General features: G+C 37.6%; 1 protein-coding gene across 1 annotated transcript in view; it reads left to right on the top strand.

Moving 5' to 3' along the window:
• Nucleotides 1–2,950, top strand: part of Dpy19l2 (dpy-19 like 2) — a 129,103-nt gene extending 126,153 nt beyond the window's left edge. Inside the window, exon 22 of the mRNA XM_021171758.1 lies at nucleotides 1,812–2,950. Within this exon, the coding sequence (XP_021027417.1) occupies nucleotides 1,812–1,962 (151 nt within the window). The 3' untranslated portion in view covers nucleotides 1,963–2,950. The remainder of the gene's footprint in view (nucleotides 1–1,811) is intronic.
• The last annotated feature ends 14,482 nt before the right edge of the window (nucleotides 2,951–17,432 follow it).

Genomic DNA, 17,432 nt, shown 5'->3' with positions numbered 1-17,432 from the left:
CTTTTTGTCTTATTGACAGTATCTTTTGCCCTACAGAAGCTTTGAAATTTTATGAGGTCCCATTTGTCCATACTTGATCTTACAGCACAAGCCATTGCTGTTCTGTTTAGGAATTTTTCCCCTGTGACCTTATGTTTGAGGGTTTTTTTCCTCACTTTGTCCTCTATAAATTTCAGTGTCTCTGGTGTTATATGGAGTTCCTTGATCCACTTAGACTTGAGCTTTGTACAGGGAGATAAGAATGGATCAATTCGAATTCTTCTACAAGATAACCACCAGTTGTGCCAGCACCATTTGTTGAAAATGCTGTCTTTTTTCCACTGGATAGTTTTAGCTCCCCTGTCAAAGATCAAGTGACCATAGGTGTGTGGGTCATTTCTGGGTCTTCAATTCTATTTCATTGATTTACTTGTCTGTCATTGTATCAGTACCATGAAGTTTTCCTCACAATTGCTCTGTAGGACAGCTTGAGGTCAGGCATGGTGATTCCCCCAGAGGTTCTTTTATTGTTGAGAATACTTTTTGCTATCCTAGGTTTTTTCATTATTCCATATGAATTTGCAAATTGCCCTTTCTAACTCAGTGAAGAATTGAGTTGGAATTTTGATGGGGATTGCATTGAATCTGTAGATTGCTTTCGTCAGGATAGCCATTTTTATTATATTAATCCTGCCAATCTATGAGCATGGGGGATCTTCTTCAATTTCATTTTCTGAGATCTTCTTCAATTTCTTTCTTCAGAGACTTGAAGTTCTTGTCATACAGACCTTTCACTTCCTTAGTTAGAGTCACACCAAGGTATTTTTTTATTATTTGTGACTATTGTGAAGGGTGTGGTTTCCCTAATTTCTTTCTCAGCCTGTTTATCCTTTGTGTAGAGAAAGGCCACTGATTTGTTTGAGCTAATTTTATATCCAGCTATTGCACTGAAGCCAGGGCCAGGGATAGGGAGTAGGTGGGTTGGTGAGCAGAGGGAGCAGGGAAGGGATTTGGGGTTTTCGGAAGGGAAATGAGGAAATGGGATAACATTTGAAATGTAAATATAGAAAAAATATAATTAAGAAAATCTTAGACAATATATTTGCATGGAATTGTAAATGCTGCTGTGCACAAAGGGGTCCAGAGAGTGCCTGGGCCATGTTTTGGGAAGAAGTTTGACCACAGAGTGGACATGATAAGTGGTAGGAATGTCTCTAAATTAGTAGTGGTGCTCTTTACATATAGTTAAACTTTACATAGGTAATGTAGAAACTTTTTATGTTATACTTCAAAAAAAACATTAAAATTTTCTGTAGGGTTATTCTTTATCAAGACATATTACACCACTTAGCGTATTCTTATAGACACCCTGAAAAAGGAGAAGCTAAAAAGAACAACTTGAGTCTCCTTTCTCTGCCTTGGATATATATTTGTCTACTAAATCAGGGCACTTCACGTTTAAAAAAGTATGGATCTTCAAAGGAATTTAATTAGCTCTTCTTTAACTTATTTCATCCAACCACAAATGTGTCTTATGACTAGATGAGAATAGTGATTAGCCAGCATAGTTGTGTTTCAGTTGGGGGTAAACTTTCTCAGATGTGTATTTCTGACTCCACATTTTACATTTTGCACGTGTTGACTGGGGCTAGAGATGTATCATGCTTCAGTTCATCTTATTCTAGGTGTTGGACTTAATGGTTTCTTGAGTTATGGTTTTAAATGTTTCAGTAGTTAAATTAATTAGCCTCTGGAAATTTTGGAGCTCTTTCGTAATGTGAACATGTGATTTTATTTAATATGACTATTTATCTATATGCTTTGTTTTTCAGACCTGGTTGCAGCATGCTTGAAATATGGGATGTGGAAGACCCATCCAATGCAGCTAACCCTCCCCTCTGCAGTATCCTGCTCAAGGATTCTCGGCCATACTTTACCACAGTGTTTCAGAATAGTATGTACAGAGTACTGAAGATTAACTGAGATCAAGGTGTCCCAACATGCTGTAGTGGAAAGATGTGTATCAGAAATGAACACTTCCAGCCTTATTTACAGCAATAAAATTCACAAGCTTTACTAAGAAGACACTTTTAAAGCAAGATAAAAACTATTTAAATTTTTCTGGTTACTACTAATCATAAATTACTTCATTATTTACATTGAATGCCAGTCTGTCAAGCTTACCTCATAAATGATTAAGTCATCAACAGATGTTCATTTTAGAGTTCCAAGGGAACATGGATGGAAAATATCAATATAATTTTAGAAACCAAAGCTAAGTAATTCCTTTTCAGTCCGGCTAGGTGAGTTGTTTCAGGTTTCCCTAGTACCCATGGATCAGCCCAGACCTTCTCAGCCATGGAAATGAGCACAGGCTCTGAGAAACCCAATGATGGTGGTAGCCTCATTCAGTTTTAGTTTATGATGAAGACGGTATTGCTTTATAAATTTTATCTCCCAATAAAAGCTATCTATCAAAAATGCTTTGAAAATTGGTAATTACCTTGAAGATAGAGTATGTCCATCAAAGAGTCAAATTGTCTCTTTCTTTTCATGATAAACTTTAAACATGCTAGATGTTTGATATGCATCTGCTCCGAGTTAAGCATCTTGGACTTTTTATACTTGTATTTTCCTTATGTTTTTGGTCAACCATAAAAGATGATTCAATTTCATAGATTAGTTACATATAATTACTTGCAATAGGTAAGCAATTATATCCCAACTTTTATAGTTGGAAAACATCTTGATGCTGAACACAAAATAGCTAAGAAAGAATGCTGAATTGTGTTGATTTTAACATTTTCAAGTAGTTTCTTTTCTGTGTGGAGCAAAGAGGGGAACAGATATAACATTCATTTAAAAGTACATGTTTTGGACAATGTCACTAGAGGGATATTTTAAAGTAATTATTAGAATTCAACAAAAATGGTACAAGCTATGTTAACCAATAAAGTGTTCCTTGCACATAATTTTGTCCTATGAATTTTATTATTTTCATGTGCAAATCCTATTACATCATTTTAAAGGTCCTCCCCTATTTCCAGGTCTCTGGGACTTCCTACAGACCCCCCTCCACCAGCTCCAATTACTCTCCTAGCCCTCCAGGCTTCTCTCCTGTCTCTCCCCACATCTGATCTTGCCTGACCATTCCTCTTCCCCTCCCCATCTCCCACCCAAATCCCTCCCTCCCACTGCCTCTTCTGACTATTTTGTTTTCCCCTCTGGGTGTGATTCAAGCATCCTTTCTTAGACCTTCTTCTTTAACTGCTTTGGGTCTGTGATGTGTATCATAGTCATTCTATTGTTTATGGACAATAATCACTTGTCAGTGAGTGTGTTCCATACATGTTCTCTTGAGTCTAGCTCACCTCACTCAGGATGATTCTAGTTCCATCCATTTGCCTGCAAAATTTATGATATTCTCATTTTAATAGATGAATAGTATTCCATTGTGTAAGTGAACCACAATTTTGTATCCATTCTTCAGTTGAGGGACATCTGGCTTATTTCAAGTTTCTGACTATTATGAATAAAGCTGCTATGAACATTGTAGAACACATGTCCTTGTGGTATGGTGGAACATTTTAGGTATATGGCCAGGAGCTACTAAAAATGAGAAAATCATAAATTTTGCAGGCAAATGGACAGAACTAAAATAATCCTGAATAAGGTGAGCCAGAATCAAGAGGACATGCATGGTACATACTCATTAACAAGTGAATATGGGTCTTAAGTGATAAAAACTGCATGATATTGGTACAGAAACAGACAGGTTGATCAATGAAATAGAGTTGAAGAACCAGAAATAAATCCACATACCTATGGACACTTGATTTTGGACAAAGAAGCAAAAACCATACAATGGGAAAAAAAAGCATCTTCAACAAATGGTGCTGGTCAAACTGGATTATCTGAAGAAGAATACAAATAGATGCATATTTATTACCTGGCACAAAACTCAAGTCCTAGTGGATCAAGGACATCATCATAAAACTAGATACTCTAAATCTCATAAATGAGAAAGTAGAAACAGTCTTGAATGCATTGGTACAGGAGACAATTTCCTGCACACACACCAATCTTATTGTAATATCTATATTACATATCTATATTACATAATTATTTATATTATTTAATTATGTAACATCTATATTACATAATTAAATATCACAAACATTTTCACTGAAAGAATAAAAGTTGTTTAGAATAAAGAAACAATGACCTAACCCAAAGATGTGCAAGTTGCAATATAAAAACCACAACAAACATGCAAAATTGTGAAAACCTAACTCCCTTAAAATTTACTAATCTCATCGAGACAAATAATTCGATAGAATGGCTATGTTCACAGAAACCCAGGAGGATATAAAATCCTAAATGAATTGAGAGGGAACAGAAATGTCTAAATGAAACAACAAAGTAATACAGACATATAAACACTGAAAAAAAATACTGAACTGGAGTATTGATAAATTCAATAAAAGAGATCCATAGAAAGCATCAGTAATAGAGCAGATCAAGGGAATGACAAAATATCAAGATTTAAATACATGGGAGAGGAATTTAAAAACATTCAGGCAATAAAAAAGATAAAGTGAAAACATTTAAGATCTATTGGACACTCTGAAAGATTAAATCTCTGAATCATCATAAAAAAGGAATTTCATTCTAAGATCATGGTATAAAGGAAAAATTATAAACTCATAGCATAAAATGTCCTAAATCATGGCAATGAAATGTATCCTTGTGTACAGACAAGACCAGAAAAAAAATCTCATGTCATATTATACTTAAAACACTAAAATACAGAACAAAATATATTGAAAGCCACAAGATACACCAAGTAACATTTGAACAGGTTCTTCTGAACAATAATTGATATATCATGATCAATTCATGAAGGCTTGAAATGATGCATTTCAAGTGCTGAAAGGGAACAATGCCAAGCCAGACTATTATACCTAGCGAAATTGTCATAATTAAAGGATAATGAATTTTTTTTCATGATCAAGCAGAAGATAGCATATCAGGACTGAAGTTACGTAGAAGATGTGGTCCAAATTAAAAATGATATGAAAATAAAAACACAAATAATGAACATACAAAAAATGTGGATACCATCCAAAGATCAAACCTTCAAATCACAGGCATATTTGAGGAAAAACAATCCCAACTCAATGACATGGATCAGATATTCAACAAGATCACAGAAGAAAACTTCCTATAAGTAAGGAATAGCATGCCCATACACATACAAGAAGCACACAGGATACCAGACAGACCAGACTAGAAAGAAAATCCCCACAACATATCATAGTTAAAGCACTAAGTATATATAACAAAGTGTATTAAAGGACACACACACACACACACACACACACAAAATCCACAAGTAACATTATGAAGGGAAAACCACCAGCACAACAGCTGATCTATTTTCAATGGAAAATTTGAAATCTAGAAGAGACTGGAACAAATAAATACATTTTAAATAAAAAAATACAATAACAACTAATTTAGACTAATATACCCTGCAAAACTATCTGCCATAATTGAAGGAGAAGGAAAAACTTAGCATGATTTAAACAATCTAAAAATGTTACATACAATACCAACCCAAAACACCTATAAAAATACACAAAGCAACATTTTACTCTTAAAAGAGGTGTGAGCACCGGCAATTTTTGGAAAGAAATATCAAGACCTAATTATTAAGGAACAAAATGACACTAAGAAAACAAAAAATGATCCAAAATTTAACATGATTGAAGTTTACACACACATTTAAACCTTACCCTTAAGTATAAATGGCTTCAATTGTCTAATCAAAAGACAAAGACTGACTGATTTGACCATGAAACAAAAATGCATATTATCTGTTGCCTCCAAGAAACACTGTTTAGTTTAAAGATAGGTACCATGGTAGAGTAAATGGATAAATGAATATACTCCAATCAAATGGGACCAGGAAGATATCGGATGTCATTATCCTAGTAGCTGACAAAATAGAAATCATACTAAGTTAATTCAAAGGATCAGTCACCCAAGAAGATATTACTTTCCTAAAAAATATATAAACTAAACTTTGGTGCATGAAGTGTCACTAAAAAGTGTACTATTGCATTATTAGATTTAAAGACATAGATTAGCATCAACCCATTAATACAAGGTGATTGTCATATTCCACTTTCTCCAAAAGACCAGTCATCTGAACAAAAAATAAATAGAGAAACATCAGAATAATTTGATGCCATACATCAAAATGAATCTAATAGATTCCCTATAGAATCAAACACCAAATGATACACGTTCTACTCTACGTTCTACATACATACTGTGACTCAAAATCCAAATCATTTCAAATTTGAAAAGATTGAAACAACTCTGATATTCTGACTATAGTGCAATAAAATGTAAAATCGACAGCAAACTAATGTAGCAAATATAGAAACTCTTGGAGATTAAACAACTCATGGTTCAGTGATTAATGAGTCAAAGAAATCAAAAAAATAAAAATTTACTCAAGGTAAAAGAAAATCATAACCAGATGACAAAACCTTTGTACACATTGATAGCAGTGGTATGAAAGAAATTAAGAAATTTATAGTATAAGTGTCTACATAAACAAACACATAAACAAAAAGAAAAGGCCAAATAAATTACTTAATGTTGTAACTCAAAATCTGGAAAAATAAGAACAAGCAAAATCTAAACCCAGTCAGCAATCAGAGCAGAAATTAAGTAAAAACAAACAAAACAATACAAAGAATCATTGAATAAAATAGCTTTAATGAAATTGGCAGACCCTTTGCCCAACTAACCAAAAACAAAAAAAAGAGAGGGCTCCAAATAATAGAATAAGAACAGTCACCAAAGGAATTTAGAATATCAGAGTTTAATAAATTGTACTCCATTAAGCTATTAAAACTAAAAGAAATGGATAAATATATAGGTTCAATTAAAGACCAAAAATAAGCCAAGGAGAAGTCGACAACCTAAATAGACCCATAATAAGGGATGGAATAATAATAATTTTAAAACCATTCAGCATTAAAAAAAGTTCAGGAGCAGATATATTTACAGCAGAATTCTACCAGATTTTAAGAGATCTAAAGCCAGCCATTCTTTTTTTTTTTAATTTTTTTTGTTACATATTTTCCTCAATTACATTTCCAATGCTATCCCAAAAGTCCCACATACCATCCCCCCCACTTCCCTACCCACCCATTCCCATTTTTTGGCCCTAAAGCCAGCCATTCTTAAACTATTAAAAAATAATAAAAACAGAAAGAGCACTCCAAAAGTTCTTCTACAAAGCCAGTGTCATTCTAATTTCCAAATTAGCTACAACAAAACAAAAACTATAACATAAAGGGGTAAATTATAAACCAATATTTCTGATGTACACTGACTCAAAATTTTTCAATAAAACACTTGCAAATAGAACACAGACATACATCAAAAAGATCACCCTTACAAAGTTGGCATTATCCCTGAAATTCGGGAATAGTTAACATATGCAATTCAATAAATGTAATTAACTATATAAATGGCCAAAAAATATCACATGATCTTCTCAAGAGATTCAGAAAAGGTCGTTGACAAAAATCCAACATGGCTTCAAAACAAAAGTCCTTGAAAATGTAGTACTAAAGGGAGCTTACCTCAACAGGATAAAAGTTGTGTATGAGAAATCTAGAGTCAACATCATACTAAATGGAGAAAAGCTTGAGGCAATTCCACTCAAGAATGAGACAGGGGTGTCCACAGTCCACACTGCTTTTCAATACTTTATTCAAAATATAACCTGGAACAATGAGACAAGAGAAGGAAATTGAAGGAATGCAAAAAAGAAAAGAGCACTTTGAGCACGTTGGTACAGGAGACTACTTCCTGTGCCAGTACACCAATAGCTCTGGCACTAAGACCAAGAATTAATAAATGGAAATTCATGAAACTGAAAAGCCTCTGCAAGGCTAAGGCCATAATAAATAGGAAAAAATCAGCAGCCTTCAGAATAGAAAAGGATCTTCTCTAACCCTACATCTAACAGAGGACAAATATCCAAATACATAAAGAACTCAAGATATTAGACACCAAAGTAAAAATGTGATAGAGAGCTAAACATAGAATTCTCAACAGAGGAATCTCTAATGACCAAGAAGTACTTAAATAAATGTTCAATGTCTTTAGTCATCAGGGAAATGCAAGTCAAAATGTCTCTGAGATACCATCTTATACCCATCAGAATGGCTAAGATAAAAAAAAAAAACAAAAAAAAAAAACAAGCAATGGCACATGCTGGTGAGGATGTGGAATAATAGGAACACTCCTCCATTCTTGGTGGGAATGCAAATTTGTACAACCACGTTGGAAATCAATTTGGTGGTTTCTCAGAAAATTGGGAATAGTTCTACCTCAAGACCCAATTATACCACTCCTGGGTATATACCCAAAAGTTACCCCACTGTACCTCAAGTACATTTGTTCAACCATTTTCATAGCAGCGTTATTCATAATGGCTAGAAACAGGAAACGACCTAGATGTTTCTCAGGTGAAGAATGGATAAAGAAAGGGAGAATAAGTGAATCTCACTCAGAAGGGGAAATAAAATAGACATTAGACGTGGATGGGTGGGCGTAATTTGATGGGAGAGGGTGTGAGGATGAGAATGCAGATGGGGATTAAGTGTGGGGAGAAGGGGGATTGGAGAAGGCTAAGAGAAACAGAAATCCAAGGGGGACATCTCTGGCTCCCAGGAGGCTATGGTGGTGACCATAGCTGAGACTCATAGCAGCAGGGGATATGGAGACTGAAGTGGCCACCTCCTGTAACCAGGCAGGACTTCAAATGGAGGGAGGGGGACATCAACCCACCAACAAAACCTTCAACCCAAAATTCATCTTGCCTACAAGATGCTCAGGAATGAAGAAGCTAGAGCAGAGGGATTGAGGAAATGGCCAACCAATGACTGGCAAAACTTGAGACCCATCCTATGGAAGAGAGCCAATCCCTGACATTGCTAAAAATATTCTGCTATGCTTGCAGAGAGGAGCCTAGCATAATTGTCTCCTGAGAGGCTTCATCCAGCAGCTGATGGAAACTGGTGCAGAGACCCACAGCCAAACATCAGGAGAAACTAGAGGAGTCTTGTGGAAGAGTAGGGATAGGATTGAAGTAGGTAGAGTGGTCAAGGACACCACAAGAAGACCTACAGTGTCAAATAACTCTAGGGGTTCACAGAGACTGAACCACCAACCAACAAGCATGCAGGGGTTGGACCTATGGCTCCTACATATTGTAGCAGATGTGTAGTTTTGTCTTCATATGGGTCCCCAAACAACTGGAGCAGAGGCTGTCTCACACTCAGTTGCCTGCCATTAGACCACTTCCCCCTAACTGGAATGCCTGAGTAGATCTCAGTAGGAGAGGATGTGCTTAGTCCTGCAGCAACTTGATGGGTGGGTGGTGCCCAAAGGGGACTTCACCTTCTTTGAGGAGAAGGGTACAGAGTAATGGTGGGGGAGGGATTTATGAGAGTGGGACTGGGAGGAAAAGAGGGAGAAGAGTGCTGTGACCTGGATATAAAGTGAATAAAGAAAGAAATTAATGAAAAAGAAAATCAATTAGGAAACAATTTACCCAAGAATTGAAGTTAACAACTGACAAGAGAAGACCATAAACACTTCTGCAAAGAATAGAACCTTTGTCTGATATATATCAAACAGAGTCTGAAAGAGGATTAATATTCAGAATATACAAAGAATGAGACACAGAGAGAGACAGAGAGAGACAGAGGCAGAGACGAGAGAGAGACGAGAGAAAGAGAGAGATAGAGAGAGAGAGAGAGAGAGAGAGAGAGAGAGAGAGAGAGAGAGATTCATTAGAATAATGAGCCTAGGATCTGAATAGATAATTCTCAGAAGAAGAAAGATGTGTTTAAGAAATGTCTTCTTCCCAAAATCATCAACCCTAGTAATTGGTGAAATGGAAATCAAAACAACTTTGATATTTCATGTTACCTCAGTCAGGATGGCAAAGATCAACAAAACAACTGACAACAAATGCTGGGGGACTCACAGTGGTATTGCAAACTGGTGCAGCCACTGAAATCCATTTGGAGAATTCTCATAAAGCTGAAAATATAACCATGTGCCCAAAGAACTCGGCACACTACTTCACAGATACTTGCTCAGCTGTGTTCATTTATACTCTATTCACAAAAGCTAGGAAATTGAAACAACCTAAATGTCCTTCCACAGAGGAATGGATAACGAAAGTGTGGTACATATGAACCATGGAATACCATTCAGCTGTAAAGAAAAATAAAATCATACAGGCAAACGAGCTAGAACAGATCTTGTTGAATGAAGTCACCTAGACTCAGAAACACAAACTCCATGTGTCCTGTTTCATTTGAGGCTCCCATCTCCATATCTTCAGATGTGATGACACAGCCTGTATTAACTATAAAACTCAGGAAAGTAAAACAAGACTATTGCCAGAATAGGTGTTTGTGAACCAAAAAAAGAGGGGAGTGACTGGTTACTGTTGCATCCAACTTGACCAGCAAGGAAAATGCAGCCACAGGTTCTTCTTAAAGCAGTTTACTCAGGCAGCTTCTCTCTTCAAATCCCCCGTGCCTCCGGGTACAAGCGTTTTTGTTTGTTTGTTTGTTTGTTTGTTTGTTTTTTGTTTTTTTGTTTTTCGAGACAGGGTTTCTCGGTACAAGCGTTTTTTATCCACTCAAGCCACAACCACGCCTCAACCAATCACCACAGGTCACATCACCTCACCAGGCAGGCTTGCTCAGCCAATCAGGGATTAAGGGGGAGCCATCCACCAAATATGGGCTTGTTTACTGCCTGACATAGATTTCCATCGGCTGGCCAGGGAGTCTGGAATGGCTTCCCACAGGTTACAAGTGATCTGATAAGGGAGATGGTGAAGAGAGGACGCTAGGAAGTGGGTAGGGAGTAAAACCAAAAGAAGCAAGATAAAGTAACAATAAGGATGCCTGAATATCCACAGGGAATCATACTATTAGCTATCAAAACATCTGTAATATGGATAGTCCTGTATATAAATACACATATATAGCTTTAATGAACTTTTTTCTCTTTCTGACTGGGCTCCTTCCAAGAGTCCAACAAAATCCCCAGTACCCAAACCTGAGAAGTCCTCTGAGTTTGTTAGCCAGGGCTGCCTAAGAGATTTGAAAACATGGAGGCTATTGATGTTGCTCTTGGCTCCCCCCACCCTGCCCCCAGAGGTGGAAAGTTGTAATTCCTTGTTTCTCCTGACCTGGTGAGGTGACAGGGTGCCTCTGAAGGTTTGGAAAGGGAAAGGCAAAGTCCAGAACATGTGGAGTATGTAGCCTGCCTCTTCGCTCTGAATAATCAGATGTCGCTGAACACCAGACTGAGGAGGGTGAAGCAGAGTCTGCTATGAATAGGGCTCTGGTCCAGCTAGGAATGCCAAAAATGATACAGCACTTAGGAAAGTAATGAAGTTTGGGTAGTCACTGAGGGGCAAGTGGCCAGGGTCCCATAGCAGCTGCAGCAGCACAGCAGTGATGTCAGGAGCCAGTGCTCAGATCTGATGAGTCTCCACAGCAGTGGGACCCTGACCATCTGGCTGGTCCAAAGTCCACAGATGTATGCTTGCAGGGACAACCAGTCTTATACATTCCTTGATGAAATATCTTGTGTGCTTTATTCCATGTGAACAGGGACTATATGAACCTTGGGGAGTGGGGTGGGATTTTGGTGGTAAACGCTTTCTGTTGGCTGAAGCTGAGATGCTGATGATGCTCTATTTGCATGGGGAAGAGTTTCACATGCTGTGCTATGTATCCGACTGCCCGTGATTGCCTAGTTAGAGGTCATGCTTACCTGCCTCTAAACAGGCATGGAAGTAGGGAGGAAGTTAGCTCTATTGGTGCTGATCTCAAATTCCAAGATTTCTGGTGTTTATGTTCCACTTTTCCAGTCCCATGAGCATTGCTTTGGTGGCACAGTCCATGCACTTGAGATGCAGAACCCAGAGATCCCTGAGCTGGAACTGCCCTGAGTTCCCCTTCCCTGAGGAGGGAGGCAACCAACAGTCCTACTCAGTTATGATGCCTAAACCACATCAACATCCAGCATGGCACAGGAACTCCAAGAGTACAAGAAGTGACACACATACCTTGGGAGTAATCAACAGATTTATAATTGTACCTAACACCTTATCAGCAAGAGGGAAACCATACCTGGTTCTGGAACTCTAGCTCACTACTCAGTGCTAGTGAACCCAAGGTTATCGGAGAAGAATCTACAACCATCATTTTATCAAAACAGCACAATTTCTAATAACAATCCAGAAACATTTGTCCTTATGCCCACAAATAAGTGTGGTCTTTACCCCTCATCCGGGAAGGAAACTTATCTTTGCAATAAAGAGAGACCACTGACAGAAAAACCACAACCAATCGAAATAGATACATCTACAAAACATTCCTGTAATTACTCAGTGAACATCACAAGACAGGAGGTATGCAAAGATAACCTCTCGTGCACCATGTAAAGATGCTTTTTGTATTATTCAAATGCTAATTTCTCCGTCCCAATATCTGATTGAAATCCATACATGACATTGTAATGATTATTCTAAGAATCTCAATGTTGGGTAAATATTGTTCACAACTTACTTTCTGGTTTGTCAATAAGAGCTGATCAACCAATGGCTGAGCAGAAGAAAGAATAAGACTGGACTTCTGATCCCAGGAAAGGGATGGGGAAAGAAGCGAGGATTCACCTTGAGAAAAAGATCCAGGAGACACCCTAGAAACACACCTTGGGGAGAGAACTAGATCAATACTAAAATGCAAATATCTCAGTGTCTGTGGCTGAGAGGTAGCTAGATTATCTCAGAGGATTAGAATAGATTAATAACTGCTCAGTCATTGTGCTGTAAAACTAGTTAAATAAATATAAATAGTCTCTATCATTTATTTAGGAGCTAACAGGGATAAAGAAAAAACTATTACTTTTTAAATTGTTCTGACAGAGGTGGAATGATTTTAAGAGCTGGAGGATCAGGGAGTTTGCTGTGTGATTGTGTCATTTAGTAATGACAGAGCCTGCACCCATGAAATCTCACCAGCATTACTATCCAATCTTAAATGAGCAAGTACATTACCAATGGGTATGCCAAAGTGAACAAGGAAAATCGCAGGAGGCCGCAACCCTACACAAAGCACTATCGGAGATCCAGAAAAGCTAGGAGGAGGAGAGGTCGTCTTCCCCTGGAAAGAGCACAATAGTTGGTTGTCCAGTGCCTGAAGGTCAGCTCTGAAAACATACATTCAAGTAAAATTATACAGACTGCATAGGCTATATTTAGGAATGTATATGTATAAATATTTTTATGCTTGAAGTACAATTGATGAAAAAAGTGACTATGAATTTGAAGGACCTCACATGAGAGAAATCTTTCTGAAGTATAGAATCCCTTGTAAGGAGGGGATACCTTAAACTTAAGACATGTCCTTCTTAAGTATATGGAGGGCAGGGTTGGAGGTAGGAAAGGGAAGAGAGAAATATTCTGATGATATTCTAAAATAAATTTAAAAATTGCATTGGAGAAAGACAGCCTCATCAACAAATGGAGCTGGAGGAACAGGATATTCCCATGTAGAATAATGGAAATATAAAATAATAAAATAAATAATAAAGCCAGATCTTAATCTCACTTCATCCACCAAAGTTAACTCTAGATGGACCAAGGACCTTAACGTAAGACTGCAAACTCCAAAGCTCATGGTAGGAACAGGGAGAATACTTCAAGATCTAGGCTCAATGAAGAAGGTTTTGAATAAGATTCTGTTTTGTTTGTGATGATGAAAAAGCTTCCATACTGTAAGGAGACAAGTGAATGGAAAGCCGAGGGATGAGGAGACTGCTCTTACCAGATGTTCCTCTGCCTAAGAATGTCTAGAGTGCAAAAGGGATTCAAAAACCAAGTGATCTAATGAAATGAACTCAAAGTTCTCAAAAGATAAACTATTAATGAGCAGTAAAATGAAAACATGCTTATTTTCAGTAGCCATCGGGGAAAGGCAAACTTACATTCCAGTGTGATTCCATCTCAAGCACTTCGGATGGAACGTGGCCGTGTGCATCCACTGTAAGCATTACCGTAGCGGGTCCTCAGAAGACTAGATATACTGTGTGCCTCAACCTTTTACCTCCTGGGTGTTTAGCAAGGATGTTTAAATCAGCATGTCACAGAGATACTTGTGCATCAAATGTTTATTACAGCAGTATTCAAAATAGTTGTCATGGAATAACTTTGGTACTCGTCAACAGAAGAAGCGGTAAAGAAAATGTACATATGTGTTGGTGAATATGGATGTGTACATACTATCATTTTGATTCGTAGCCTTAAGATTTCCACCATTCAAACTTTCCTCCTCCTCTGACGTTATACCTGTCACCCCTTCCTAGATTTACATTTTCACCAACTCTAGTTTTCCATGAATTTCTCTGGTATCCAGATGCGATGCCACTTGGGCATTGCTCATTTTACACCCTTGCTGGTTTATGACCTCACATGAGAGAAATCTTTCTGAGGTATAGAATCCCTTGTCAGGAGGGATACCTTACACTTAAGAGATGCCCTTCCTAAGTGAAGAAAAGTCCCCTGGGAACAGCAGAGACTGAGCACTCAAACAGTTTAGGCACAGTACACAGCATTGTATGCACTTTGAAGACAAGTTAAATACTGGTGTTGAACTTAGATAACTCTGGATATATTTAAATAAACATTAGCTGTATTGTCTTTGCATATTGTGAAAACCAAACAAAATCACAGTTCAAATGATAGCTGTAGTTTATCCTCTGTGTTTAAGTGATTTACTACATTATAAAAGCTAGCTTTATATCTTTAAAAAATAAGTAGAAAGGGATAGATACCTCAAAAGAATTTGTAATGCACAAAATAGCCTTTTATATCTCATTAGTGCCATCTTCTGGCTGTGAACTATATAATGTTTGCCATGGATTTATGAAAAATATTAAGATACCATTTCTATACATTTTATTAGAACCCAAAACCATGAATATTCTTTCTCCACCTGTGAGATTGCAATGGCTAGCAGCAACACTGGCTCTTCTGCCCCTCACCTCTCTCTTTCCAGAGTTTCCTTGCTCAATCTTCCCCACTACTACCAGTGAGAATTTAAACTGGGTCATCCACATAGGAAGTAAGCGTTGCTACAAACAGCAAAGTAAAAGTAAACTACCATGTGCCAGCTGTACCACTCCTGTCTGTGTACACCAAGCACTGTAAGCCCTATCAGAGAGATGCTCGCACACCTTAATCCTGCTATCTATGGCAAGGATGGGGTGTGCAGCCTAAGGGAAGGAGTGAAGGTTGTTGACTACAGTTGTCTGGCCTGCCCACTGCTGGATGCCAGTCCAATCGCATGGTCTTGAGGCTAAGTAGACCTTTGTATTACTTTCTCAGTGAGAGTAAGAAACATAATTACAAGATCCATATTGGGGGCTTTGTCTGATCCTGCCCAGCTTTCCCACCTCTGCCATTGTACTGACCACAGCCTCTGCTAAACATGCAGTGACTTTCTCTGGGTGTTTCTTTCCTTCTACAATACTCTCCAGGAAAACAAAAAGGCTTCAACTTCAGAATACTTTGCCCAGTGTCATTTGCTTGTTTTAGAGGGTTTAAATATATAGATTCATGTACATGTGAGATTATATCCTTTGTAAAACGCCCTCATGCATGTTTCTTGACCTACATACAAACTTTACACATAGTCAGTCTGCCCAAGCAATCCTCGAAGCTGAGGCCAGGTTATTATTCTGGATCACAGAAAGGTAAGAAGCCTTGCCATTGCATCCCTTCAAGTGTAAAGTTTCCATGAAGAACCAGAACTGAGCAGAAGAGAGAACATGGGCCTTTAAAATGCAAAGGAAATGATAATTGTGCATCTTACAATACTGTATTGATGGTTATTGAAACCAGATCTTCCATGATGAGTAGCTTATCTGCAAAAGCTTATGTCTATTCTTGCCAATAGCACTGGCAACTCTAGAAGATCTCTAAAGGCCTGTTGCTCTGAAAACTTTGTGACTACTGTGTCACTTGTTGGCATTGGCTTTTTTTTTTTTTTTTAATTTCAGGAAGGAGTTTAAAAACAAAATTCAAGAAAAACCCAAACAACCCACTAAAACCATGGTGCACACATAAGGCACTTACTCTATATTTCACAATAATTTCATGGATGCTATTTTATCACTAGAAGTAACCAAAAAAGACTTGGGCTCCTAGTGGTTTCTTGTGCTACACCTTTGGCCTCTAGAGACCAATTCCAGGAACAGGAAGATGACAAATACAACTGATCATATGTTTGTTCCCTGAAATAAACAGAGAGGTCACCACTGGAGAAAGGCTATTATGTTTCATTTGGTAGGGCTACTAAACCAAGTATATGCTTGAGGCTTCTGGAAGATGGACATAAGAGGTCAGGAAGTCAGCAGCAGTTTTCTCAATGTGGTTTCACATGGGTTTTCCTTGCTCTTTGTCCTAAGAAGCTTTTCCTAGAAAAACATTAGTCTTATAAAATGGCTTTCCACACAATGAACTCATTTAACTTTGTCACTTTAGAGACCATAGCTCTAAACATTTGAATTACTAGAGGTCAGGGATTCAAATATGAAAATGATGGGAGAATACAATTCAAACTATAATGTCTGTTTGACATGTACTAGGAAAGGAAGAAGCCCTTTGGCAACATACATGACAAAAATTCTTTTTAAAACTTTGTTTGGTTAGTATTCAGTAACTAAACACATTCCCGGCATGATGGACGCCATGGTTCTTAGAACTACAAGGGGGCATGAATAGTATGAGGCATGTGGAAGAAAAAAAAAAAAAGATGAGCAACAGACGTGTGAAAAGATCCCATGACCTTGCCTGTGTTGGGAGAGGATGTCAGTAGTTCACTGAGAATACTTTTTCTCAAGTTAAAACTTTATGAAGTTTATGTACTTAGACTTTTGTACAGTATAGACTCAGTATGTATTAATTATCTCTTTACCATGTTTATAAAGTTGAAGTAAAAGATTTTGGTGACTGAATACTGCATCCTACAGTCACATTTCTAGAGCCCAAGTAAAGATTGTTCTCAGTGAGACACATTGTATTAGTTCCTATGTAATGCCTTATGTGGCAATGCCACTAAAGACCTTTACAGCTATAGCCATAGAGGAGATTGGAACCAGATCACATATAAACAGAACAAGTAAAATGTCATTAACTCCACACACAAAACCATCTATGAAAGCTTTACTATCATGACTATCTGTTCTGACATATAAAGCAGTGATTGAACAGATGAATATGACATAATCTAGCCCTTCAGTGTTTCAACCATTTGCTCTAGATT

The sequence above is a fragment of the Mus caroli genome, chromosome 9 (genome assembly GCF_900094665.2).
Source record: "Mus caroli chromosome 9, CAROLI_EIJ_v1.1, whole genome shotgun sequence".
NCBI classification, from domain to species: domain Eukaryota; kingdom Metazoa; phylum Chordata; class Mammalia; order Rodentia; family Muridae; genus Mus; species Mus caroli.
Note: the sequence above shows the minus strand (reverse complement) of the source record. Positions and strands in the feature narration are given on the sequence as shown.